Here is a 27,131-nt window from a genome sequence, read left to right as displayed (position 1 = left end):
GAAAACTTAATAATCCAATTTTATGGCCACACGTGCCTAGTCCATGTATGATGGTTTTGTTTCGGTTGCCATTTAATAAATGCTCGACTTTAGGCCCGGTAATCACAGTAGTTTCATGTTCAGGAGTGGCAACAGTAATATCCAGTATTTAAAAAGAAACGGTTAAAAATATAATTTCGCCTGATAAATTTCTTACATAATTTTGCTCTACAAGTTGTTTCTTTGGGTTTTACATCAACAATTTCCGCAATAGCTTGGAGCAAATCTTCACAAGCAACAAGCTTTGAAGGCCAAACTCTAGACACAATTTCTATAATATTCAAGCAAGATAACCGACGACTTTTTTAGATCATGTAATATTGTGCTCCCACAATTGTTGGGAAATGGAGTAGGGCTTTGATTTAGTAAATAAAATACTCTGCTACATTCATTAACTTTTCTGAGATGAATTAGAAATAACAGAATGGTATGAAGATAACACATGTACAGAAGCATTATATTTGACTTGTTGAATACTTATTGTTTTATAGAATCGTCGACACATCACAGCCAAACGGAAACGGAAGACCTACCTTTTTCATATTTTAGGAGATATTAGACGTCACGTTGACTCTAACCATTTGCTAAATGGACCCTATTAGAATATTTCCCTAGTTTATATTCGAGAAGGTAAAAATATATCGTATTTTGTTTCTTAGAAGGTTTTATTATAGTAATCATTAATAAATGGGGATACTAAACACAGAATACATTTTTTTATTATTTATGTTATTTAAGTAGTTAACATTCAAAAATGGCCGTTGCGTTCGAAATGAGTGTTCTTGAGGATAACCTATAAATATTATTTATACGTTTTCTTTTCTTCGGTGGTAAGACATTCGAAGTGTAGTAAATGAAATTGCTGCACAAATGCAAAAAATTAATACAAATATCACATTTCCAACAAACCACAAACGTTTGCAGCAGCTGCAGAACATCCAGTTCCGGTAATTCTGATGAAAGATACAGGTCTCTCAGAGAAACGTAAGACTTGCCAAGATTTATTTTCTTCATTTCTGTGATCTGCGACGATTGTCCATTCAGACTTATTTACCGAAGTTTCGACATAATATTTGTAAAATCTATCGTCTTGGTCCCACAATTTAAGCTTCATGCTTGACAGCATGAAGGGTTGAGCTGGAATTTTTAATTCATAAAATCGGAACAAATTTCCTTTTGTTTGTTTTTTCTTTCATTTCAAAATGATGGTTAATAATTTCTGATAATAATTTAAGATATAACTCACCTAATTGTACAATTATACTTCCAGCCCCAATTACGTGGTACGTGAAACTACCATAGTTAGTAGTAACCCCGTCAAGTAATGCACCTCCATTGGTGCTATAAATATTAGTGTTAAATAATTTGGTATTCAGTCTTAAAATAAACTAACCCTTCAACAACAACTGCTTTTTTTTCCACGGTGGCCACGTTTGAGGTGGGAAAGACAATGCCATTTACGATTCTTGGTATGTTTTCCTTGTAATACGCTTCGAAGAATATTAAATGGAAGGCCTACAAGCGAAGAAGTAGCACAGGCGGATGTAATCAATAATTAAATTAATTAATTAATACCGTGTTTGCTGAATTTAAAGTGCCAATTATTTTCACATACTGTACAACTTTTTTTTCAAAATATAAATCCTGGTAAGATCGACAACCAAGTTCACTATAATCTATAACTTTTTTCCATTTCTTCTGATCGACTGAAACTTCCACATAATACCGGTAAGTTCTGAAATTTACTCCAGTTTTGTTTTCTGCATAAATAATTGATTTACCTTAAATCTCCATCATATAAACACATACGAATGTGATTAATAACAAACGGAAACCCAAATTTAATAGTCAATCCAGTTTTATCACCAATCATTGTCTCCGTCCAGTTGTTCACATTTCGGTTGCCATTTAACAAATGCTCGGTTCTTCGGCCGGTAATCACAGTTGCTTTATGTTCAGGAGTAGCAACATTAACGCCCGGGACTTAAAAAAAACCGTTAAGAAAATATTTTCAGCTGATAAATTCCTTACATGATTTTCCCCTGCAATTCGTCTCATTCGGTTTTACATCGACAATTTCCGCAATAGCTTGCAACAAATCTTCACAACTGACAAGCTTCGAAGGCCAAACTTTAGACACAATTTCTACAACACTCAACCAAGATAACCGAACACATTTCACCACCAAATCAGCAGCGTGGACGTTAACTTGACACCATTGGGCTACTTTTTCAAAAATTTCTATTTCGGGAGCAAAAAACGTGTCTCTTTCTAACAATTTAATCAAGGAGTTCTGTAATGTACACATCAGCATTGACAAAGACACGTTATTCGGGTTTTACTTGGCTTAAATGCTTGAAACAGTCATTGTTGAGGATTTCTGAAGCATGTTGATCCATGAAAACGTGACAAGCGTCACGAAGTTCAACCAAGTTGTACAAATTTGCGGTGTTCAAAACAGAGCAAATATTTTTGTGATTGAGCAGAGGCTTTATTTTCTGCCCTATGGCGACTTCTAGATCGGTAAGGGCGCATTGGTGGGCTAAACCAATAAGATCCAGAGTGGGGTCCAAGTTTGAAGGTGTTATAGTGATAGTACCTATAACAAAATGTTGAATTTTTGAGGAAAATTTGAATTGAACGTGCCTGTGTAGAGAAATTTGAGAACGGCCAGGAAGGAGTCGGCTGAAGTATTTAGAGAGATTGTAAGTTCGGTCTAAAATTAAAATTTCGAATAAATATACACACCTCTTTGACGCGGTGCTTTACCTGTTCTATTTCTTGTCCATCTTCGTAAAGGAGGTTCTCAAAGTAGGAACTCCTTGCTGCGAGAATAACCTAAAGATTTCTCGATTAACAGTGGTATGGTTTAGTTGACACTTGGATAGTTTGCATAACGGTCTTGAAATATCTTTGACTAGAACTAGGATAGAAATTTTCTTACCTTATGTGCAAAAATCCTTTTATTGTCCACAAGTAAAGTGATATTGGAAAGTTTTTCGCTCAGATACAGCGAGGCAAAATCATTTACCAATTTTGATGTTTCGTTGATGATAACAGAATTTCTTTCTGAATTACCCATCGCGAAAATAACACAGTACTGTACAACTTTTACAAAACCGTGACAATGATAATGATCAGATTTGCAGGACCTTTTATACCTTAAAAACGTAAACATCTTTATCATTTTTTACGATAAAGTTGTGTTTTGTGGTATTGAATATTTATTTCAAATCGCCATTCTTGTAACTGTTTAGAGTACCTATAACAGAAATTCCATTAAAAGGGATTCGCAATTTTATTAAATCGGGATTCCTTTAAATGTTGATCCAAATATTTCAGATTGCATGGAAATATGAATTATTATCCCATCTGAAAAAGTGTCTCTCAGCCATATTTATATAAATGGTGAATAATTTAAATGATGCGACACTGATCTGCTTAATTATAACCTGCTCTGTGCGATATACGAGGGAATTTTGATAAATTCTTAGCCTACCATATGAACAAAAAACTATTCTTTTTCAACTCTTAAAGAGATGTTTCTTCTTGCTGCAAATCAGCTCTCTACCAGTTTCTATTACTTCTTCGTTCGACGAAAATGCATACCTTTTCGAACATTTTAACATTTGATGAAACAAACAATAGTTGGAGAAAATCCTGCAAAAACAGAACAGTTTTGGACATTTTTTCCATAATTTTTCGTCGCAAATTTGTTAAAAATAAAGCGGATTTGACTTTCACGAAATTTCTTAGGTTTTGGAGAAGCTGAGAGCCTTCATTCCATCGATTCTTTTTCGTTTATAGATCCTAGAAATACAAGCAGGCTTCAACCAGGGTAACGCGGATTAAAAACACAGGATCATCTTCAAAACTTTGCACAAATTTGTTTCACTTCCAGATTGAAGTGAATTATGTGATGTACAGGTTCACATGAAATTTTTACAAAATCATGTAATGAATTGCATCAACATTTTGGATGGTAGACCCAGACCAGTCTTTCAGGTCTCTTATCAAGTCATCATCTTCAATGGTAAGGCAATTTTTAATAGAATTGCCAACAGACGACATGCAAACCGAAAGGGTGACATAGTTTTGGTATTCTAGGAGCTATGAAAGGTCTAGAAAAGAAAAATTAGCTATTCGTTGAAGGGATCCCATTATAATACTTCCCTAGTTTCTATATCTCGGAAAGAAAAAACGTATTGTATTTTGTTGGTTGGAAACATTTACTATCATAATATGTTTTATTATTATCATTTATTTATTTACATATACAGGGTGCCGCATCCAAGTCTGGATATAGGGAATTAACATGCGAATTGGTTTTTATTTTATAATATCTCCCCAGATCACTTTAAAGCTATTATTGAGTGATGGCTTTGTGGAGGTCGAAGAGGGCTATCGGCCAGTATTTTTTTCAAATCGTTGCATCGCGCTCATTCACTGTAAAAAGGTTTTAAAAATCGTATTTTGAAATTCGCGCCCGATCCGAATTGTCGCGAAGTGTTCCGTCGTACTGTCGAAGTTCGGCGATCGCGTATTTTCATTATCCATGCAAAATTCAAATGTCAAAGTGAAATTAGAAATTATTCTCATCAGAAATCAACGAACAAGTCAAACTGAATTATTTTATCCAGTGTGATGATTATTGTAGGACAAATTAAACGGAATAAAGGCACAAATTGATCCATTCATTCGTCATAGTGCGCGACCCCGTCAAACGAGCCATCTCGAACTACAATCAGACCGTATCCAAAAAGCCCAAGATGAAGACTTCAAGACTTCGAGCAGCTGGTCTTCCTCAAAACCCCATCAAAGCCCATCGGCAGCATTGCGACATTTTCTGGGAGCCCTCAAGCTAGGAATGTACTCGGGCTGCCACACTCAGTAATCACTGAACGACTCAAATTGAATTATTTTATCCAATATGACGATTATTGTAGGTCAATTTAAACGAAATAAATGCACAAACTGCACAAAATATTTTATTAGGTTATGCTATGTTCTACTGCGATTAGATGAAAAAGCGGGGGCCTGCATGTTCTTCAACAGTTAATTTAATTAGTAGGTAATTTGGATAAATTTCACCCTTTTTTTTGGAATCACTAAAGATTGGAAGTCAATTGATTTTACATTCGTTAAGCAGGGATGGATTTTTTGCCTCCAGGAAGCATCTTCATTACAGGAAATTTTTGAGAGAGAAATGTAGAATATCGACTCATCAACATTTTAAAGTATTTTTCTCTATTACGAATGTGTTTTGGGATTCAGAAACTTTTGTATTACTGTTTTATTTGTTTATTGTGTTAACAACAAAAATAAAAATAAGATTTCGCAAAATAAAGTTACATTTATTTTCAAAGGTGATAAAAATTACATAAAATCAGGTGGGCACGACGTTTTCTAGGGGTCTTAAACAGATGAGATAGAAGAATTTCAAAAAGCATCATGACAAAAAATTGAAGCCTGGGGACTACTTCTCACATACAGAGTTTTACGAAGGAACGCTTGAGAGAATCTAGGCTGATGGAGAGTTTTTGAGGAAAATTTGTTTTACTGACGTTCATTTGGTCTTAAGGGAAGTTATAATCGTCAGAACGATCAAATTTGAGCATTACACAACCCTCACGTGGTCCATGACCTTCGTTATCAATGGCGTGCAATTGTCAGTGTATGACTGGGGCTTCTAGGACATCATGTCATTGCACCTTTTTTCATCGAATCCGGATTGAATGCTCAGAAGTAGGATAATATGCTAGCTCAGCAAATACTTCCTGGGACTCGAAGGGTGCGGCATCTGCAGCAGGTCTTTTACATCCAGGACCAAATCTCCAGCCATACAGTTCGCATAAATGTTGTTTATTTGAACCAGTATTTTTCCGCAATGTTGGAATGGAAAGTTTGCACCGCCCCATTGGCCTGTGCAATCGCCGGATATAAACCCCTGAGAATTTTTTCTTTGGAGATTTCTTCACGACCATCTGCATTCAGACAAGCTATACAAACAGAGAAGCGCTGAAACAAGCAATCCAGCAATATTGTCTTCAGATTTCAACTAAAATGCTGATCAACACGCGTAGGAGTTTTGAAGATTGGCTTACTTACTGTACAGTTGCTGAGAGCAGTCTTTTTGAGCAATTCTTGAAAATAGTGCAATACTTCTCCAGATTCGTACAATATTTCATTACTTCATTCATCAACAATTGTTAAGTTTTGTTATTTGTAGTTATCTAAATGGTTCATTAAAAGGTCCTCTTCAAAAGCGCCAGCTATTTTGATGGTAAATCTTATCATCACACAATAAGAAAAGCGGGCCCTAGCTTTTTCATCTAATCGCAGTAGAACATGGCATTTTAATGAGATTTTAGTAATAAAGACTCGATCAGCACCAGCAACATAACCTAATAAAATATTTTGTGCAGTTTGTGCATTTATTTCGTTTAAATTGACCTACAATAATCGTCATATTGGATAAAATAATTCAATTTGAGTCGTTCAGTGATTACTGAGTGTGGCAGCCCGAGTACATTCCTAGCTTGAGGGCTCCCAGAAAATGTCGCAATGCTGCCGATGGGCTTTGATGGGGTTTTGAGGAAGACCAGCTGCTCGAAGTCTTGAAGTCTTCATCTTGGGCTTTTTGGATACGGTCTGATTGTAGTTCGAGATGGCTCGTTTGACGGGGTCGCGCACTATGACGAATGAATGGATCAATTTGTGCCTTTATTCCGTTTAATTTGTCCTACAATAATCATCACACTGGATAAAATAATTCAGTTTGACTTGTTCGTTGATTTCTGATGAGAATAATTTCTAATTTCACTTTGACATTTGAATTTTGCATGGATAATGAAAATACGCGATCGCCGAACTTCGACAGTACGACGGAACACTTCGCGACAATTCGGATCGGGCGCGAATTTCAAAATACGATTTTTAAAACCTTTTTACAGTGAATGAGCGCGATGCAACGATTTGAAAAAAATACTGGCCGATAGCCCTCTTCGACCTCCACAAAGCCATCACTCAATAATAGCTTTAAAGTGATCTGGGGAGATATTATAAAATAAAAACCAATTCGCATGTTAATTCCCTATATCCAGACTTGGATGCGGCACCCTGTATTTGTTATTTAAGAAGTCAATATTTAGATTAAGCATTGCGTCGGAAGTGCGAGTTCTTGTACATATATAACCTAAAAATATTATTTATATGTTGTCTTTTCGTCACTGGTGGGACATTCTAAGTGTAGCAAATGAAAACCCTAAACAAATGCAGAAAATTAGCAAAAATATCAAATTGACAACAAACCACAAACGTTTCCAGCTTCTGAAGAAGCTCCAGTTCCAGTTATTCTGATGAAAGATATGGGTCTCTCAGAGAAACGTAACACTTGCCAAGATTTATTTTCTTCATTTCTGTGATCTGCGGCGATTGTCCATTCGGTTTTATTTACCGAAGTTTCAACATAATATTTGTAAAATCTACCATCTTGATCCCACAATTTAAGCTTTATACTGGAGATTATAAAGGGTTGAGCTGGAATTTTTCTTTGATAAGATAGGAAAAAGTTTATTTTATAGGAGTAGGTATGTTATTAGGTGTTGCAGTCTTTCCTAGAACTTCAACGTTCAAGACGAAACTAACCTAACTGTATGACTATACTTCCAGCACCAATTACGTGGTACGTGAAACTTCCATAGTTAGTAGTAACCCCGTCGAGTAATGCAGCTCCATTTGTTCTATAAATATTAGTGTTAAATAATTTTGTCTTTCGTCTTAAAGTCTACTAACCCTTCAACGACAACTGCTTTTTTTTCCGCAGTAGCAACGTTTGAGGTGGGACAGACGATTCCATTGACAACTCTTGGTATGTTTTCCTTATAATAGGCTTCGAAGAATATCAAATGAAATGCCTATAAACGATGAGCAAGCACAGGTGGATATAGTCAATAATTATTAAAGCTCATACCTCGTTTAGTGAACTGTAAGTACCAACTACTTTCACATATTGTACAATTTCTTTCCCAAAATATAAATGCTGATAAGATCGACACGCAATCTCACTATAATCTATAACCTTTTTCCACTTCTTCTGGTCCAGTGACACTTCCACGTAATACCGGAAAATTCTAAAATTCATTATAGTTTTGCCTTTTCCGTTATTAGTTGATTTACCTCAAATCTCCATCATATAAACACATACGAATGTGGTTAATAACAAATGGAAATCCAAATTTAATAACCAATCCAGTTTTGTCACCATTTGTTGTTACTGTCCAGTTATTCACGTTTCGGTTGCCATTTAATAAATGCTCGGTTCGTGCGCCGGTAATCACAGTGGCTTTATGTTCAGGAGTAGCAACATTAACTTCCAGTACTTAAAAAATCTGTTAAAAATATATTCTCGGATGATCAACTTCTTACATAGTTTTGCTCTGCATGTCGTCTCTTTGGGTTTTACATCGACAATTTCCGCAATAGCTTGGAGTAAATCTTCACAACCGACAAGCTTTGAAATCCAAACTTTAGACACAATTTCTACGACACTCAACCAAGATAACCGAACACATTTCACCACTAAATCAGCAGCGTGGACGTTAACTTGGCACCATTGGGCTACTCTTTCAAAAATTTCTATTTCGGGAGCAAAAAACGTGTCTCTTTCTAACAATTTAATCAAGGAGTTCTGTAATGTACACATCAGCATGGACAAAGGCACGTTATTCGGGTTTTACTTGGCTTAAATGCTTGAAACAGTCATTGTTCAGGATTTCTGAAGCTTGTTGATCCATGAAAACGTGGCAAGCGTTGCGAAGTTCGACCAAGTTGTACAAATTTGCGGTGTTCAAAACAGAACAAATATTATTGTGACTGAGTAGAGGCTTTATTTTCTGCCCTATGGCGACTTCTAGGTCGGTAAGGGTGCATTGGTGGGCTAAACCAATAAGATCCAGAGTAGGGTCCAAGTTTGAAGGGGTTATAGTTATAGTACCTAAAACAAAATGTTGAATTTCTGGAGAAAAATTGAACTGAACGTGCCTGTGTAGAGAAATTTTAGAACGTCCAGGAAGGAGTCGGTTGAAGTATTTAGGGAGATTGTAAGTTCTGTCTAAAATTAAAAATTTGGAATAAATAAACACGTGTTTTGATGCTTTGCTTCACCTGTTCTATTTCTTGTCCGTCTTCGTAAAGAAGGTTCTCGAAGTAGAAACTTCTTGCCGCGAGAATAACCTAAAGGATTTCTCGATTAGCAGTCGAATAGTTGACACTTTGATAGTATATATATTGTATAACGACCATCTCGAGATATCTTTGTAACAACTAGAATTGAAATTTGTTTACCTTATGTGCAAAGATCCTTTTATTGTCCACAATTAAAATGATATCGGAAAGTTTTTCGCTCAGATAAAGCGACGCAAAGTCATTCACCAACTTTGACGTTTCGTTGATGATAACAGAATTTCTTTCTGAATTACCCATCGCGAAAATAACACAGTCTTGTACAACTTCTACAAAGCCGTGACAAATGATAATGATCGAATTTACAGAACCTTTTATACCGTAAAGACGTAAACATCATTATCATTTTTTGCGATAAATTTGTTTTTGTGGTATTGAATATTTATGTCAAATCACCATACTTGCAAATGTTTAAATTAGAACAGGAGTCGGAATGAAAGAGATTCATTATTTTATTAAATCGAAGTACTTTTAAATGTTGAACGTTGAACTAGATCATGGAAATACAAACAGGTTTCTACCATGATAACGCGGTTAAAAAGTTTGGATTTTCGTCAAAGGGGCACACAAGAAGCGTGACGCTTCCACTCTTGCTCGTTTTTGGTTAACATTCAGGCATTTGGGAATCCACTTTGTAGATTCATTTTTCACCTCCAGATTGAAGTCGATTTTGCGAAATATTTAGTGACATGTAGACTGAACGGAAGAAATATTTTTTTATATTCTAGGAGCTTTGAAACGTCAAAAAAGAAAACTTAGCCAATCATCAAAGGGAACCCATTACAATACTTCCCTACTTTTTATATCCCGAAAAGAAAAATCATATCTCTCATTTTGTCTCTTCGAAAGATTTAATAACATAAGTGGTAATTAATGGAAATAATAAAGACAAAGTATGTTTGATTATTATTATTGATTTGTTTATTGACATTTGTTTATGTTATTTTACAAGTCAATATTTAAAAAGAGGCGTTGCGTCCGAAGTTCGTGTTCTTGAAATGAATATGAAAATATTATTTATACGTTTTCTTTTCGTCACTGGTGGGACATTCCAAGTGCATTAAATGCAAATGCTAAACAAATGAAAAAAATTAATGAAAATATCACATGTACAACAAATCACAAACGTTTCCAGCAGCTGGAGAAGCTCCAGTTCCAGTTATTCTGATGAAAACTACAGGTCTCTCAGAAAAATGTAAGACTTGCCAAGATTTATTTTCTTCGTTTCTGTGATCTGCGACGATTGTCCATTCAGTCTTATTTACCGAAGTTTCGACATAATACTTGTAAAACCTGTCATCTTGGTCCCACAATTTAAGCTTCATACTTGAGACTATGAAGGGTTGAGCTAGAATTTTTCAGGATAAAATCGGAACAAGATTTTTGTTTCATTTTTTTTAATTTCAAATACTTGATAATGCTATCTTTCAAGCTTATGGTTAATAACTTCAGTATTCAAGTTAAAACTCACCTAAATGTACGGTTATACTTCCAGCACCAATTGCGTGGTACGTGTAACTACCATAGTTGGTAGTAACCCCATCGAGTAATGCAGGTCCATTGACCCTATTAATTTCAGGTATAATATAACAAGTGATATGATTGTAACCGATGATATTTCGAGTGAAACCGAGCTGTAGCTCGTTGAATGTGCTGCTTCGGTTTCACGAGCCATATCTTCGATTTATTATTAATCATGTCACGAGTTATATTCGACATGAGAATATAATGAATTACTCAATTTTTTGATAATAGAATTGATTTGGTCGTTTGAGCTTCCCCCAACGTTGACAAGCCATAAAAGAAAAAAAATTTATGATATTCTAAAATTTTTCAAATTGGACAGTTTTTAAATTTAGGTAGCAACAGGTAATAAAATTATTACCTCTGTGATAGACATGTAGCTAAGGGCATGAATAAATTCTATTGGAAGAAATGGGGTCATGTGATACATGAATTATATTCTCAATGTTAAATAATTTTGTACTGTATATCAAAGTACTCAGTCTTAAAATAAACTAACCCTTCAACGACAGCTGCTTTCTTTTCAGCAGAAGCCACGTTTGAAGTGGGGTAGACGATACCATTTACAATTCTAGGAATGTTTTCCTTGCAATAGGCTTCGAAGAATATCAAGTGAAACAACTATAAGTGACAAAAACACAAGTGGATTTAAACGATAATAATTAAAATAAGTCATACCTCATTTAGTGAACTGTAGGTACCAACTACTTTCACATATTGTACAATTTCTCTTTCAAAATATAAATGCTGATAAGATCGACACGCAAGTTCACTATAATCGATAACTTTTTTCCACGTCTTTTGGTCGAGTGAAACTTCCACATAGTACCGGAAAGTTCTAAAATTCATTCTAGTTTAGTCTTTTCTATAAATAATTGATTTACCTTAAATCCCCATCATATAAGCACATACGAATGTAATTAATAACAAACGGAAATCCAAATTTAATAATCAAACCAGTTTTATCACCATTTGTTGTTTGTGTCCAGTTGCTCACGTTTCGATTGCCATTTAATAAATGCTCGGTTCTTAGTCCGGTAATCACAGTAGCTTTATGTTCAGGAGTAGCAACATTAACGTCCAGTACTTAAAAAAAAAACCTGTTAAAAATATATTCTCAGCTAATCAATTTCTTACATAGTTTTGCTCTACAAGTCGATTCTTTGGGTTTTACATCTACAATTTCCGAAATAGCTTGAAGCAAATCTTCACAAGCGACAAGCTTTGAAGGCCAAACTCTAGACACGATTTCTACAACACTCAACCAAGATAACCGCACACATTTCACAACTAAATCAGCAGCATGGACATTAACTTCACACCACTGGACTACGCTTTCAAAAATCTTAATTTCTGGAGCAAAAAACGTGTCTCTTTCTAACAATTTAATCAAGGAGTTCTGTAATGTACACATCAGCATGGACAAAGACACGTTATTCAGGTTTTACTTGACTTAGTTTCTTGAAACAATCATTGTTAAGGATTTCTGAAGCGTTTTGATCCATGAAGAGGTGACAAGCGTCCCGAAGTTCGGCTAAGTTGTATAAATTTGCTGTGTTCAAAACGGAACAAATGTTTTTGTGATTAAGTAGAGGCTTCAGTTTCTGCCCTATGGCGACTTCCAGGTCCGTTAGCGTGCATTGGTGGGCTAAACCAATCAGATCCAGAGTGGGGTCCAAGTTTGAAGGGGTTATAGTAATAGTACCTAAAACAAAATGGTAAATTTCTGGAAAAAAATTGAATTGAACTGATGCCTGTGTAAAGAAATTTTAGAACGTCCAGGAAAGAGTCGGCTGTAGTATTTAGGGAGATTGTAAGTTCTGTCTAAAATTAAAAATTTTGAATATATATGTACACACCTCTCTGACGCAGGGTTTTACCTGTTCTATTTCTTGTCCGTCTTCGTAAAGTAGATTCTCAAAGTAGGAACTTCTTGCTGCGAGAATAACCTAAGGGATTATTCGATTGATAGTCGTATGCTTTATTTGACACTTTGATTGCTTATCGAGGGTGTAGAATGAAAACCTGGTAGTGACGCAAATTCGAAACCGACTTACAATTATTTAGCCAATTTAAAACCAGTAATACCAAGGATAACAGGAATATTTTTTGTGATCTGAAGGGAAGGCCAAATTGATTGTGTTAAGATTAAATGATGGTCTTCCATTTTTTTCAAAAGTATATAATTCTTCCATATCTGGTACTGTCGATGTAATGGAATATACCTTTGAAAAAGAACAAAGAGAAAAAGTTGTATTTCGAATTTTCTTTAGTTATCGGGTTTTCGTTCTATACTATTTTGAGATATCTTTGGAAGAACCAGAACAGAAATTTTCTTACCTTATGTGCAAAGATCCTTTTACTATCCACAATTAAAGTGATGTCGGAAAGTTTTTCGCTCAGGTAAAGCGATGCAAAGTCATTTACCAACTTTGACGTTTCGTTGATGATAACAGATTTTCTGTCTGTATTACTCATGGCGAAAGTGATATGTATTGTACAACTTTTACAGAGCCGTGACAACTAATAAAAATCGAATTTGCAGCACCTTATATACCTGAAATACGTAAACATCGTTATCATTTTTTGCGATAAAGTTGTTTTTTGTGGTAGTGAATATGTCAAATCGCCGTTCTTTTGCTATATAGAGTACGCGAGAAATTCCTTTATTTTTTTGTTCTCTTCTGAAAATCTATACACGCAAGGCTAAAAATAAGTTGATAGATATAGAGACATAATTTTACCCATTCTACATGGCAGATTTTAATATAACGTCATCATATATTTGATAGGATTGAATGCATACAGTTTGGTTAACAATTTACCATCTACACGATATTTTTAAAATAAATGTAAAATTTCAAATGATATTTCTAAAAATTTCGGATATAATGTGTTTAATAAAATTGTCAACAGACGACGACGTGCAGGCCAGCAGGGAGAAATATAACAATTCGTCAAAGGCCAATTACTTCCCTAGTTTATATACCGGACAGTAAATGTATCTTTATTTCGTTTCTTCGAAAGATTTTATACAATAACTAGCTGTTACCCGCAGCTCCGCTTGCGTGGTTTTCGCAATTAGGACACATTATTTTTGACCCGCTGATTTATTTTTTGATTTCAATTTTATTACTTTTTAAGTTTGTGCAAGTCTTCATTAATAACAATATATAAAAGTATTTGTCCTTCGGCTAACTGATTCATTAACATAACTACTGGAGCTAGAAACACGAAATTTGGACAGAAGGTTCCTTTCGTTATGTAAGCATCAATTACCCCTAAGTGGGTGAAATAAGGACTGAAAGTTTGGAGTTAGGGTCCCATGAATTTTGTAATTTGGGTTATCTTTTGTCGATTTGATTAAAAGTCATGTTTTAAATTAAAGGATATTTCTTTAAAAAAGTTAAAATATTTGGATAGTTTTGTCGCTAATATTGTAGGCAGCCATGTAAAAACAGACATTTACCTGACCTATCTAAAACTTGGTTGTAAATTTGATATTGTTCTGTATTTAATAAACTTTCGTTGTGCCTATAAAAGTATGTCATAGCTAATCACTCTGAGATAGTCTCTGTTTTGTATGACTTCTTCACGTTTTACAGGCTGAGGCGAACCATAATACTTTAAACATTGTCTTCCTAAAGACAGCACCGTGTCTTTAAAGGAAATCACACACTTGTACATTTCATTTATAATATGAACACTCTCTTGACACTCTGACTGAACTTGACAAATCCAAAGCTTTGCATGATGAGTGATATGCGGGATAAGCGACACCATCAATAGTTTTTAAATCCGAGAATGATGTTGGCCCTCTCATTTCTTGAAGAAGAAGACCAAGGTAGAAACATTCGGCGTTATTAGGGTGAACGGTGTACACTCTGCCCAAAGTTTGATCGCTTTTGACTCCCGGCCAACCATCAACATTTTTTCCACGTTTTTGTCTCTCAAATTTGGTACTTTTCCACACATAGTATGAAGGGACTTCAACATAAAAAAGGATTTTTGCAAAATTATTCGTTTTGTAAAGCTCAAAAAATGCTAGAAAAGTAGTTTTCTGTGAATTATTTACCTTTTCAGTTGCATTATTAAAGTCGTTAGGATTAAAACAGACAGCAGGCCATTTTTCAAGTGCACTGTGAGATGAAAAACCGCTGGAAATTGTTCATGTATAGGAAAGGGTCAGGATTCTCCAGACAGTTTCAAAGCTGCTAATATATCGACCACTTTCATATAATTTGACCTCATCATTGTCATTTTCAAGACCAAATAATCCTGGTTGGAGTTTGAGAGTTACAATACTCTATGTTGATGTGAGCAGCAAAAGTTCAAGATAAAAGTGGATTGTACGGTACCACCCATCTGTTATATAGGGTTACAACATGGAATTCAATCGTGAATCCACCATCCGCGGAACCTCTTCGCCGGTATTGAGGGTAGCTGTCTTCGCCTGTTTGGGTTTCTTTCAGGAGAATTCGAGGATATTTTTTGCTACAGCTACATCCTTTCATTTCATTTCCACCCAAATTATATTCCGTTGGGGATGAATTTCAAAAAAGAATTAAAATCAGTCAGTCAAGACAAACAATTTTACATGATTACCAATTTTCAAGTAACAAATGTTAACAACATTTCAACTAAATATCGCCATACAAATATTTTTTCTCATATAAACTTTGTCACCTCATTTGATCTTCTTAGGGGTAGAATCTCAAAAACAGCTGAAATACGCGTTACATTGTTTGTGTTGAAAAGCATTAATATCAAGTTCCAAGCAAAAATTTACAATAGAAATATTTTCCCATACACAATTAGTTACCACTTTTTACCCCCTTAGGGGTTGAATCTCGGAAAATGCTGAAATACGTGTGTCATTATATGTGTTGAAGAGCATTAATACCAAGTTCCACGTGAAAATGTGCAACAGAAGTAGTTTTCCCGTACAAACTTATCCACCACTTTTTACCCCCTTAGGGGTTGAATTTCGGAAAATGGTGAAATACGTGTTTCGTTATTTGTGTTGAAAAGCATTAATACCAAGTTTCACGTAAATATTTACAACAGAAATAGTTAGGAAATAGTCTTCTTGTACAAACTTTACCACCGCTTTTCACCCTTTTAGGGGTGGAATTTCCCAAGTTCCTTTCTTAGTGGGTGTTTACATCACAAAAGGAAACTATTGTCCAAATTTCATGTTTCTAGCTGCAGTAGTTTAGGCTCTGCGTTGATGAATCAGTCAGTCAGGACAAACAATTTTATATGTATAGATAACTATTTAGCGGGAAAAATGAAGACAATATATTTTTATTAATGTTTATATTTATTTATTTATTATGTTTAAGAAGTCAATATTTAGAAATAGGCGTTGCGTCTGAAGTTCGTATTCTTGAAATGAATCTGAAAATATTATTTATACGTTTTCTTTTCGTCACTGGTGGGACATTCCAAGTATAGTAAATGCAAATGCTAAACAAATGAAAAAAATTAATGAAAATATCACATTTACAACAAACCACAGACGTTTCCAGCAACTGGAGAAGCTCCAGTTCCAGTTATTCTGATGAAAACTACAGGTCTTTCAGAGAAACGTAAGACTTGCCAAGATTTATTTTCTTCGTTTCTGTAATCTGCGACGATTGTCCATTCGGTTTTATTTACTGAAGTTTCAACATAATATTTGTAAAACCTGTCATCTTGGTCCCACAATTTAAGCTTCATACTTGAGACTAAGAAGGGTTGAGCTGGAATTTTTAAGAGGTAAAATTGGAGCGAGTGTTTTTTATTTAATTTTTTTAATTTCAAATACTAGGTGATGTTATCTTTCAAAATTATGGTTAATAATTTCAGTATTAACGTTAAAATTAAAACTCACCTAACTGTACGGTGATACTTCCAGCACCAATTGCGTGGTACGTGTAACTACCATAGTTGGTAGTAACTCCGTCGAGTAATGCAGGTCCATTCGTTCTATTAATTTTAACGTTAAATAATTTTGTATTGCTTATCAAAGTATTTAGTGTTAAAATGAACTAACCCTTCAACGACAGCTGCTTTCTTTTCCGCAGAAGCAACGTTTGAAGTGGGGTACACGATGCCATTTACTACTCTGGGTACGTTTTCCTTGTAATAGGCTTCGAAGAATATCAAGTGAAAGTACTATAAACGATGAAAAAGCACAAGTGGATCTAATTGATAATTAAAATAAGTCATACCTCATTTAGTGAACTGTAAGTACCAACTACTCTCACATATTGTACAATTTCTCTTTCAAAATATAAATGCTGATAAGATCGACACGCAAGTTCGCTATAATCGATAACTTTTTTCCACGTCTTTTGGTCGAGTGAAACTTCCACATAATACCGGAAAATTCTAAAATTCATTCTAGTTTTGTCCTTTCTATAAATAATTGATTTACCTTAAATCTCCATCATATAAACACATACGAATGTGATTAATAACAAACGGAAATCCAAATTTAATAGTCAATCCAGTTTTATCACCATTTGTTGTTTGTGTCCAGTTGTTCACGTTTCGATTGCCATTTAATAAATGGTCAATTCGTGCGCCGGTAATAACAGTAGCTTTATGTTCAGGAGTAGCAACATTAACGTCCAGTACTTAAAAAAAAACTGTTAAAAATATATTCTCAGCTGATAAATTTCTTACATAGTTTTGCTCTACAAGTCGATTCTTTGGGTTTTACATCTACAATTTCTGAAATAGCTTGAAGCAAATCTTCACAAGCGACAAGCTTTGAAGGCCAAACTCTAGACACGATTTCTACAACACTCAACCAAGATAACCGAACACATTTCACAACTAAATCAGCAGCATGGTCATTAACATCACACCACTGGGCTACGCTTTCAAAAATCTTAATTTCTGGAGCAAAAAACGTGTCTCTTTCTAACAATTTAATCAAGGAGTTCTGTAATGTACACATCAGCATGGAGAAAGACACGTTATTCAGGTTTTACTTGACTTAGTTTCTTGAAACAATCATTGTTGAGCATTTCTGAAGCATTTTGGTCCATGAAGAGGTGACAAGCGTCCCGAAGTTCGGCTAAGTTGTATAAATTTGCTGTGTTCAAAACGGAACAAATGTTTTTGTGATTAAGTAGAGGCTTCAGTTTCTGTCCTATGGCGACTTCCAGGTCTGTTAGCGTGCATTCGTGGGCTAAACCAATCAGATCCAGAGTCGGGTCCAAGTTTGAAGGGGTTATAGTAATAGTACCTAAAACAAAATGGTAAATTTCTGGAAAAAAATTGAATTGAACTGATGCCTGTGTAAAGAAATTTTAGAACGTCCAGGAAGGAGTCGGCTGAAGTATTTAGGGAGATTGTAAGTTCTGTCTAAAATTAAAAATTTCGAATAAATAGACACACCTCTCTGACGCGGTGCTTTACCTGTTCTATTTCTTGTCCATCTTCGTAAAGGAGGTTCTCAAAGTAGGAACTTCTTGCTGCGAGAATAACCTAAGAGATTTCTCGATTGGTAGTCGTATGGTTTATTTGACACTTTGATTGCTTATATCGAGGGTATAGAATGAAAACGTGATAAGTGATGAAAATTCGAAACCGTTTTACAATTATTTAACCAATGTTAAAAACAGCCAGGAATGTTTTTTGTGGTCTGAAGGGAAGGCCAAATTGATCGATGGTTCTCCATTTTTTCCAAAAGTATTTAATTCTTACATATCTGGTAATGTCGACGCGATTTATACAACGTATAATGTAATTAATGTTAAGCAAGTAATGGAACACACCCTTAAAAAAGAACAAAGAGAAAAAGTTGTATTTCGAATTTTCTTGTCTTATCAGGTTTTCGTTCTATACTCTCGACATAACAATTTTGAGATATCTTTGGAAGAACCAGAATAGAATTTTTCTTACCTTGTGTGCAAAGATCCTTTTACTATCCACAATTAAAGTGATATCAGACAGTTTTTCGCTCAGATAGAGTGATGCAAAGTCATTCACCAACTTTGACGTTTCGTTGATGATAACAGATTTTCTGTCTGTATTACTCATGACGAAAGTAATATGTATTGTACAACTTTTACAAAGCCGTGACAACTGATAAAAATCGAAAATACAGCACCTTATATACCTGAAATACGTAAACATCGTTATCACTTTTTGCGATAAAGATATTTTTTTGTGGTGGTGAATATGTCAAATCGCCGTATTTTGCTAAATAGAATATGCGAGAAATTCCTTTGAAAGAGATTCGATGCAATATAGATCTAAATATTTATAAAATCTTGATGTTAAAAAATTATATACATCGAATGACAGGATGAATATAACGGATAAGCTAGAAACTTAAATTGAGTAAGTGAGATTTTCTTTAAAATTTTGGTATGACGCCATCACCTCTCTAGTAAGGATCGATATATCACTTTGTGTAGATGCAGTATAAAGTTAATACACAATAGTACTGGGTGCTAAAAATTTTAGGAAAGTGAAGTACAATAAACTACTTATATTTAATGTTTTTAGCTATGTTGTACAACCAGTTATTAAAAATAAGAGTGTATGATAAAAAACATATGTATATCTAAAGAACATTTTAAATGAGACTTTATCTCAAAATCTGTTCTGATGTCCCCAATTTATGCAAAATTATGTGTAGATAAACTCAGATAAACGGTTTGCTTTGTTTTGAGTTTTTATTGCTTAGTAATAAACTGTATATTTTTTTATTTTCTATTGAAAATCTATATGCGCAAGTCTAAAAACAAGTTGATAAATACGGAAAATTTTAATTTAAACATTTAACATGGTAGAATTCATAACGTCATGTATTTGAATACACACAGTACGTAATATTCTTAAAATTTATATAAAATTTCAATTGATCTGTCTAACAGTTTCCGATATAATGTATTAATAGATAAATTTGAATTTAGGATCGTTTTGAAATGTTGTAGCATTATGTAAGGCAAAACTACAATTGGCTTGTCAAAAATGCACTTTTGTGTTTTTAACATAATGTAATAATGTGATGCATATTTTGGAAAAAGGCACTCCATTTTTCCCATTCTCCCCTACTAAGCAAAATTATGTAGCTGATTATGATTTGAGTGAGATTAAAACTTCCTTTAGTTTGTTTTCGTAAGGTATATCAAACTTGTGGTAAATGCTATCTACAAACAACATATTTTTAAAATGTGTTTTTCATAAAATGAGGTTTTTCTTCAAATACATGTTTTCACTAATTCACAAAGAGAAACGTTAGCAGAAAAATTTTAAAAACGATTTTGTTAAAAACGATGTCTTGTAATCGTTTTATAATCATCGTATGTGTGGCACGTGTAAGGATTTATGGTCATTTATATTATTATAGTGAGAACGTTATTTTTCAAAGAAATTAAATCGAAAAGCTAAAAGCCCATAATCCTTGAAGTCATAAATTATGATCGAAGCTTGACGGTAGACGAATGATAAGCAGAGGCGAATTTCTGTTATTCTGCACTGAATTTAACTGAGGTATCTCGAAGGATCTCGTATACAGTAATAGAATATTAAATTGATCTGTGCGTTTGTAAGAGGTAGGTACGTAGCTGACTTGCAATTTCATGAAACTATTTTATCTTAGTATTTAGTCGGCGAGACATCATGAAAATAGCTATTCATCAAATGGAACATATAACAATATTTGTGTTTAGGATAGTAAAAATACGTGGTATTTTGTTTCTTAGAAAGATTTATTGCCATCACCAATAATAATTAACGAGGATAATGAACGCAGTATGTATATTGTTATTGTATGTAAATATTTATATATGTTATTTAAGGAGTCAACCTTGCAAAATAGTCGTTGCATTCAAGTTAATCTTTTTGATATAACTTGAAAACATTATTCACGCGTCTCTTTTTCATCATCTGTGGGACATTCGAAGTGTAGTAAAGCGAAATTCTAAACAAATACAGCTTATTAATAAAAATATCACACTAACAACAAACTACAAACCCTTCCAGCTTCTGAAGAACCTCCAGTTCCAGTTATTCTAATGAAAGATACGGGTCTCTCAGGGAAACATAAAACTTGCCAAGATTTATTTTCTTCGTTCCTGTGATCTGCGACGATTGTCCATTCGGTCTTATTTATTGAAGTTTCGACATAATATTTGTAAAATCTATCATCTTGGTCCCACAATTTAAGCTTCATGCTAGAAAGCATGAAGGGTTGAGCTGAAATTTTGTATTGGTAAAATCGGAACAAATTTCCCTTTATTTGTTTTTGTTTCATTTCAAAGTGATGATTAATAATTTCAGATAATAATTTAAGATACAACTCACCTAATTGTACAACTATACTTCCAGTACCAATTACGTGGTACGTGAAACTACCATAGTCACTTGTAACCCCGTCAAGTAATGCAGCTCCATTGGTGCTGTAAATATTAGTGTTAAATAATTTTGTATTCCGTCTGAAAGTCTACTAACCCTTCAACAACTACTGCTTTTTTTTCCACGGTGGCCACGTTTGAGGTAGGAAAGACAATACCATTGACGATTCTTGGTATGTTTTCCATGTAATACGCTTCGAAGAATATTAAATGAAAGAACTACAAGCGAAGAAGTAGCACAGGTGGATGTAATCAATAATTAAATAAATTAATTAATACCTTGTTTACTGAATTGAAAGTACCAATTACTCTCACATACTGTACAACTTTGTTTTCAAAATATAAATCCTGATATGACCGACAACCAAGCTCACTGTAATCTATAACTTTTTTCCATTTCTTCTGATCGACTGAAACTTCCACATAATACCGGTAAGTTCTGAAATTTACTCCAGTTTTGTTTTCTGCATAAATAATTGATTTACCTTAAATCTTTATCATATAAACCCATACGAATGTGATTAATAAGAAATGGAAACCCAAATTTAATAGTCAATCCTGTTTTATCACCAATCGTTGTCTCTGTCCAGTTGTCCACATTTCGGTTGCCATTTAATAAATGTTCGGTTCTTCGGCCGGTAATCACAGTTGCTTTATGTTCAGGAGTAGCAACATTAACGCCCGGTACTTAAACAAAAAACGTTAAGAAAATATTTTCAGCTGATAAATTCCTTACATGATTTTCCCCTGCAATTCGTCTCATTCGGTTTTACATCGATAATTTCCGCAATAGCTTGCAACAAATCTTCACAACGGACAAGCTTTGAAGGCCAAACAATTGACACAATTTCGACAACACTCAGCCAAGATAATCGAACACATTTCACCACTAAATCAGCATCGTGGACGTTAACTTGACACCACTGAGCTACGCTTTCAAAAATCTCGATTTCGGGAGCAAAAAACGAATCTCTTTCTAACAATTTAATCAAGGATTTCTGCAACAGAAATGTCAAAAAGCACAAAGATAAGTTATTCGGTTTTTACTTGGCTTAATTCGTTGAAAGCATCATGCTTGAGGATTTCTGAAGCTTTTGGGTCTATGAAGGCATGGCAAGTGTCGCGAAGTTCGATTAAGTCGTAGAGATTTGCAAGGTTCAAAATTGCGATAATGTTTTTGTCATTGAGAAAAAGCTTCAATTTCTCCCCTATGATGGTTTCCAGGTTCGTAAGGCCGCACTGATGGGCTAAATCAAGAAGATCCAAAGCAGTGTCCAAGTTTGAAAGGTTTATAGTAATAACACCTAAAACACAATGTCGAATTTCTGGAGAAAAATTGAATTGAACGTACCAGTGTAGATAAATTTGATAATTTCCCGGAAGTAATCGGCTGAAGTATTTAGGCAAATTATGACTTCTTTCTGAAATTAAAAATTTGGAAAAAATATTATGCATCTTAACGGGTTAGTTTACCTGTTCTGTTTCTTTGCCATTCTTGTAGAGGAGTTTTTCGAAGTAGGGACTTCTTGCAGCGAGAATAACCTAAATTATTTCTCGATTAACAATGATAATGGATTAGGGCATTTTGGTGATGTATACAGACGGGACGATTTCGAAATATGTGTAATAAAAGTGCAAGCTTTGGAGCCCGCTGATTTTCCACATCGTATAATTCATTGTGAATGGTTGTTAAATACAACCATGTCGTGAAAGCCCTAACTTTTTTAAATTGTATGCTGTTTACGGTTGAAACAGAATTCACTCGCAATGCTAGTTTCAAGAAAAAAGCAAGTAGATATGAAAATGCCTTTAGATGAACATGTTTGCATGTGGTACCTGCACCACCACATTTTGCTAGGCCAGTAACTGCATGTACATGTAAAAAAAAAATTGTGTTCAGATTCCAACTAGTTGTCTAGTATTTGTGAAACAAAATCTACTGTAAATTCACTGAAAACTAAACCGATAACATCACCTTAAGTAAGCATTTTCCTAACCAGTGGGTCTGTAAAAACGGCTCAGCAGCTGGGCCTCCGCATTCACCCGATCTCAATCCGTGTTATTTTTGTCTGTGGGGTTGGATGAAACAATTTATGGAAATCAAGTTTTTTTACGTATCCGTGCAAACATGTTGCGAGGTACTGAAGCCTGTATTGCTAGTTAAGGACAACATTTTCAACATTTATTGTAAAAAGATAGTAGCATTCTAAGTTGTTGTTATTTTTATTATAATAAAAAATGTGGAACCGTTGTGGCAAGGACCAAACATCCGTCAGAATAAAAAGTTAATCACCATGAAGCATTACCAAAAATCGATCCTTCTCAGGACCACCATTTGTTTCTACAACGAATAATAACCAGCAAATAGTCGGTTTTACTTTTAATTGAAACTGAAAGTGTTTTTAATCGAATTTTCATCCACTTATAGCTTAAAATGTGGATCAGTGACATCGCATCGAGGGTGGTGCATGGAGGTTTTGCCCCATTTGACTTTTAATTTGTTTTTTATATATCCAAAATCGCTACGGTATGAGATACCGTGGTTATAGTTAGTGCATATATTTCGAAATCATTCTGTTTAAGCAAATTGAGAAATATCTATTTGACACCAACCAAAATAAAAATTCTCTTACCTTGTGGGCCAAAATTCTTTCTTTGTTGATAATTAAAACAATATCAGAAAAATGTTTGGTACGATATAGCAACGCAATATCTTTCACCAACTCTGACTTTTCGTCAACAATAAAATATTCATTTTCTGTATTATCCATCGCGAAAACAACACAGTTCTACACAACTTTTACAAAGGTGGACAACTGACAAGAATCGGATTTTCCACACCTTTTATACCTAAAATATCGTTATTATCTTCCCCGTCATTTTTGTTACTGTATGGATTATAACAGAAATTTTTATGAAAGATATCCGATAAGTTGATAAATCGATCTTTTAAATCTTTTAAATATACGTATAAGTTCATCTTCTACGAACTATAAAACCCGGCTATAATATTTCCTTTCCACCGAAATAATAAATAAGCAAATTATAATGTAGATTAACACAGCTAATTTAAAATATTAAAACTCGTATTTCGGCACACTATATGTTCAACAACGAATAAAATTCAAAAAGATATGTATAACTTTTGAAATTAGCATTACATAATTCATTAGGCAAAGGTCAATTACAGTCGTCTCGTCAGAAACATAATGCAAAATATTTATATTATATTTATGCGAGCGAGTAAATGTTATCTTTACTGTACTATCTCAAATTATTAATACTTTGAAAATCTGCTCATATTATGAAGAAATAGTTTTTTTCCTGATCCCTTAAATGATGGTTTTCAATCATATTTATACTTCCCGAGCGTCTGTCCGTCTGTCCGTCTGTCTGCCGTCCCGGATTTTTATTAAACAGATAATCTCCCAAAGTACTGAACCGATTGATGTCAAATTTTGTATTTATATTAGGAATATCATGTAGATGGTAAAACGCTAACCAAAATGTGTCTAATCAACCCCACCAATAGTGTGATGATATCACTTCAAAATTGTGCATTCATTTACTTGGAAATAAATTCATCTTCTACGAACTGTAAAACCCGGCTATAATATTTCCTTTCCGCTGGGGTTTTATAGGTTTTAAATTGTATGAAATAACATAGTCCTACATATGTAGTTTATGATTCCGTATTGAGTTTTTACCGAAACATCCAGATTTTTGGAAAAAAAATCAAAATTATGAAACAACATTTTGCAATTTAATTTTGAATCTGCAAAACCGAATGCTTTGAAATCTTGTGTAGATGTTTTAAAGTTACGATAGCATGATAAATTTTTAATCAAAATATATTTTCTTATTCCCTCCAAAAAATTGATGACGTCAACTCAAAATTTTGCCGAATAAATTCTGTCTAAAATGTGCAAAATATGATGAGTTTGTACTTGTAATTCATCATTGCATTCATATTTTTTAAGTTTGCTTATACGCTCGTCTTTATAACAATACTATAATAATCGTAAGGTAAGAATTATAACAATAACATTTAGAATATTTTATTCAATTGAGGCTTATGAATAATTTTATTTATTTGTTTTGAGGCGATAAACTCATTCAAATCAAACAAATGCCTACTTGACATTCTTCCGATGTATATACATCAACATTTTAAATACTACGCATATTGCTCAGATACCTCTATTCCCGTTAATAATGTGCTCTAAATATATTTTACAATGTCCGTATTTGTGCAGAGACGGTTTAAACGGATATGCTTGTGATGCTGGACCATCAGACCCCCGAAGTTAAGGGACCCCTTCTGGCCTAAATGTAACGGAAAATAAAATTTTTGTTTTTCATTTGGTTATTACAAAAATACGAGTTCGTCTTCGACTGACCGTTTGTTGACACATATGATTTCGAGATTGTGCAAAATGCAAAAGTGATCACTTCCGGGTGTTCCAGTAATTTATGACTTGCAGCCAGGCAGCCACCTGCACAAAGAGCTGCCGCCTGAGTTTTGTTTGCAGTGTGGTTTCTCATTGTTATTTTGCTTTTTTATCGCTCAATGAAGTAATACCGCACACTTTTGAAATTATTGCATTGGCATTCATATTTTTTCGGTTTGCTTATACAAAATGTGTGGTGCAAAATAAAATATAGGTACTATCTCAAATTGTGCAAAATATGATGAGTGTGATTGTGATTTTTCATTGCATTAACATTTTTGCATTTGTATGAATAGATTATTTTATTGATTAAATCAAGAAGGGCTCACTTCATTTTTCCCAAAATTTTGGGGGCTGGGGGGGGGGGAGAATATAATACGTTATTATTCGTACTACTGGACCAATCTAAGTTGAAATACGTGTTCTTGCAAAAATGATCAAAAAAACACATCACAAAATTTTGTAAAGTAAAAACTTATTTGAAACATACGCATAGAATGCTTCTTTACATTTACTTTAGCATTGCATATTTACATATGTTTATTTCCACTTATAGGGATTGTCATAGAAAATATAAAATCCTCAAAATCAAATTTTATAATTTTTCGAAAATGCTGGATATGTCTCGTTGTACTTCAGGAGCGAGGGAAGGAAACAACTTTCGACCAATATTTTTAAAGTATTTCAATATATTAACGCAGACAACAAGTTGTTTTATAATAAAATTTACTAACGTGAAAATTTAAATAACAGTAGAGGATAATACTTAGTTGAGCAAAGTGTATCCCTTTAATAGTTTAGCTAAAAGATAAAGGGGAATGGAATATAAATAATAAAATGTAAAAACATTCAGACAATTTTCACGTTCTGTATTATCCCGAGTTCTTGCCAAAAGTGCACTCAATCGCATTAAGTGAAAATATTAAACAAAGAAAAATAAACCATGTTATTCAAGCGGAGGATTCTTATTGTGTCATGTCATAAAATGTTGGGAATGTTCTCAGAAACAATAATGAAACAACGTGGAAAGAAGGAAACACATACAAGCAAAAAATTCACCGAGGACAAGACTTCATTTGTTTGAATAAATATTAATTTGTAATGTTAAATACAATGTTAAAGAACAGTCAGAAATGAAGCTCAAGAAACAAAAAATATTTAAAAATTTATAACGTTTTCCTAATCTTCCTAATCGAATGTCAGGAATTTCGAGCTCCTTTTCCGTCTTAAATAAGGTATGGCAAGTATGGCTCGAATTTAATTAGCCCCTGAAAAATTTATTGTATAACAGAAATGTGCCTTTTGGAAATGTCGGGCAGTTAAGACGCAAATTTTACGTAAACTCTTGTAACAATCACAGTTTAGGAAATGGATAAAAACTGACAAGCCACTCCTTCAAGTCTTAACATTTTTTCAGCAACAAAGCAAACTTTAAGAAAACGCAGACAACTTAATTTTTCTCAAAGTTCATTTTTCCCATCTCATTATCCCCCATCGTCCTTCGCCCCGCCCC

General features: G+C 34.1%; 6 protein-coding genes across 8 annotated transcripts in view; 1 reads left to right on the top strand and 5 right to left on the bottom strand.

Annotated features, from left to right (window-relative positions):
* Grip (Glutamate receptor interacting protein) overlaps positions 1–27,131 on the top strand; it is an 87,057-nt gene that overhangs the window by 36,548 nt on the left and 23,378 nt on the right. The gene's annotated exons all lie outside the window — the stretch shown is intronic.
* LOC135143950 (BTB/POZ domain-containing protein 9-like) lies at positions 736–3,148 on the bottom strand. Its single transcript, XM_064075854.1, has 11 exons — positions 2,984–3,148; positions 2,809–2,877; positions 2,686–2,755; positions 2,382–2,638; positions 2,071–2,332; positions 1,821–2,022; positions 1,615–1,774; positions 1,433–1,554; positions 1,286–1,380; positions 956–1,176; positions 736–901 (listed from the first exon to the last, which is right to left on the bottom strand). Exons 1-11 carry the CDS (start codon positions 3,119–3,121, stop codon positions 842–844), a joined length of 1,656 nt encoding a protein of 551 aa, XP_063931924.1. The 5' UTR covers positions 3,122–3,148; the 3' UTR covers positions 736–841.
* LOC135143927 (BTB/POZ domain-containing protein 9-like) lies at positions 5,373–9,558 on the bottom strand. 3 transcript variants are annotated; one of them, XM_064075839.1, is made up of 13 exons: positions 9,385–9,558; positions 9,205–9,273; positions 9,082–9,151; positions 8,778–9,034; positions 8,467–8,728; positions 8,218–8,419; positions 8,012–8,171; positions 7,834–7,955; positions 7,687–7,781; positions 7,358–7,578; positions 6,786–7,303; positions 6,497–6,731; positions 5,373–6,443 (listed from the first exon to the last, which is right to left on the bottom strand). In XM_064075839.1, exons 1-11 carry the CDS (start codon positions 9,520–9,522, stop codon positions 7,244–7,246), a joined length of 1,656 nt encoding a protein of 551 aa, XP_063931909.1. In that variant the 5' UTR covers positions 9,523–9,558; the 3' UTR covers positions 5,373–6,443; positions 6,497–6,731; positions 6,786–7,243. The 3 variants fall into 3 exon arrangements, with proteins under 3 accessions (XP_063931909.1, XP_063931914.1, XP_063931902.1); XM_064075844.1 differs by having other exon boundaries at positions 5,373–6,492; positions 6,549–6,731; XM_064075832.1 differs by having other exon boundaries at positions 5,373–6,731.
* Positions 10,199–13,312, bottom strand: LOC135135439 (BTB/POZ domain-containing protein 9-like). The gene is made up of 11 exons (XM_064064488.1): positions 13,147–13,312; positions 12,687–12,755; positions 12,561–12,630; positions 12,255–12,511; positions 11,944–12,205; positions 11,691–11,892; positions 11,485–11,644; positions 11,306–11,427; positions 10,754–10,848; positions 10,410–10,630; positions 10,199–10,355 (listed from the first exon to the last, which is right to left on the bottom strand). The coding sequence occupies exons 1-11, from the start codon at positions 13,282–13,284 to the stop codon at positions 10,296–10,298; spliced, it is 1,656 nt and encodes a 551-aa protein (XP_063920558.1). The 5' UTR covers positions 13,285–13,312; the 3' UTR covers positions 10,199–10,295.
* Positions 16,111–18,905, bottom strand: LOC135143906 (BTB/POZ domain-containing protein 9-like). Its single transcript, XM_064075816.1, has 11 exons — positions 18,706–18,905; positions 18,220–18,288; positions 18,096–18,165; positions 17,790–18,046; positions 17,479–17,740; positions 17,228–17,429; positions 17,022–17,181; positions 16,844–16,965; positions 16,682–16,776; positions 16,330–16,550; positions 16,111–16,275 (listed from the first exon to the last, which is right to left on the bottom strand). Exons 1-11 carry the CDS (start codon positions 18,841–18,843, stop codon positions 16,216–16,218), a joined length of 1,656 nt encoding a protein of 551 aa, XP_063931886.1. The 5' UTR covers positions 18,844–18,905; the 3' UTR covers positions 16,111–16,215.
* Positions 20,504–23,994, bottom strand: LOC135143918 (BTB/POZ domain-containing protein 9-like). Its single transcript, XM_064075823.1, has 11 exons — positions 23,801–23,994; positions 22,641–22,709; positions 22,519–22,588; positions 22,215–22,471; positions 21,904–22,165; positions 21,653–21,854; positions 21,447–21,606; positions 21,265–21,386; positions 21,118–21,212; positions 20,789–21,009; positions 20,504–20,734 (listed from the first exon to the last, which is right to left on the bottom strand). The coding sequence occupies exons 1-11, from the start codon at positions 23,936–23,938 to the stop codon at positions 20,675–20,677; spliced, it is 1,656 nt and encodes a 551-aa protein (XP_063931893.1). The 5' UTR covers positions 23,939–23,994; the 3' UTR covers positions 20,504–20,674.

The sequence above is a fragment of the Zophobas morio genome, unplaced genomic scaffold, assembly GCF_036711695.1.
Source record: "Zophobas morio isolate AGI-343-1 ecotype UQ-CSIRO unplaced genomic scaffold, CSIRO_AGI_Zmor_V1 ptg000004l, whole genome shotgun sequence".
NCBI classification, from domain to species: domain Eukaryota; kingdom Metazoa; phylum Arthropoda; class Insecta; order Coleoptera; family Tenebrionidae; genus Zophobas; species Zophobas morio.
Note: the sequence above shows the minus strand (reverse complement) of the source record. Positions and strands in the feature narration are given on the sequence as shown.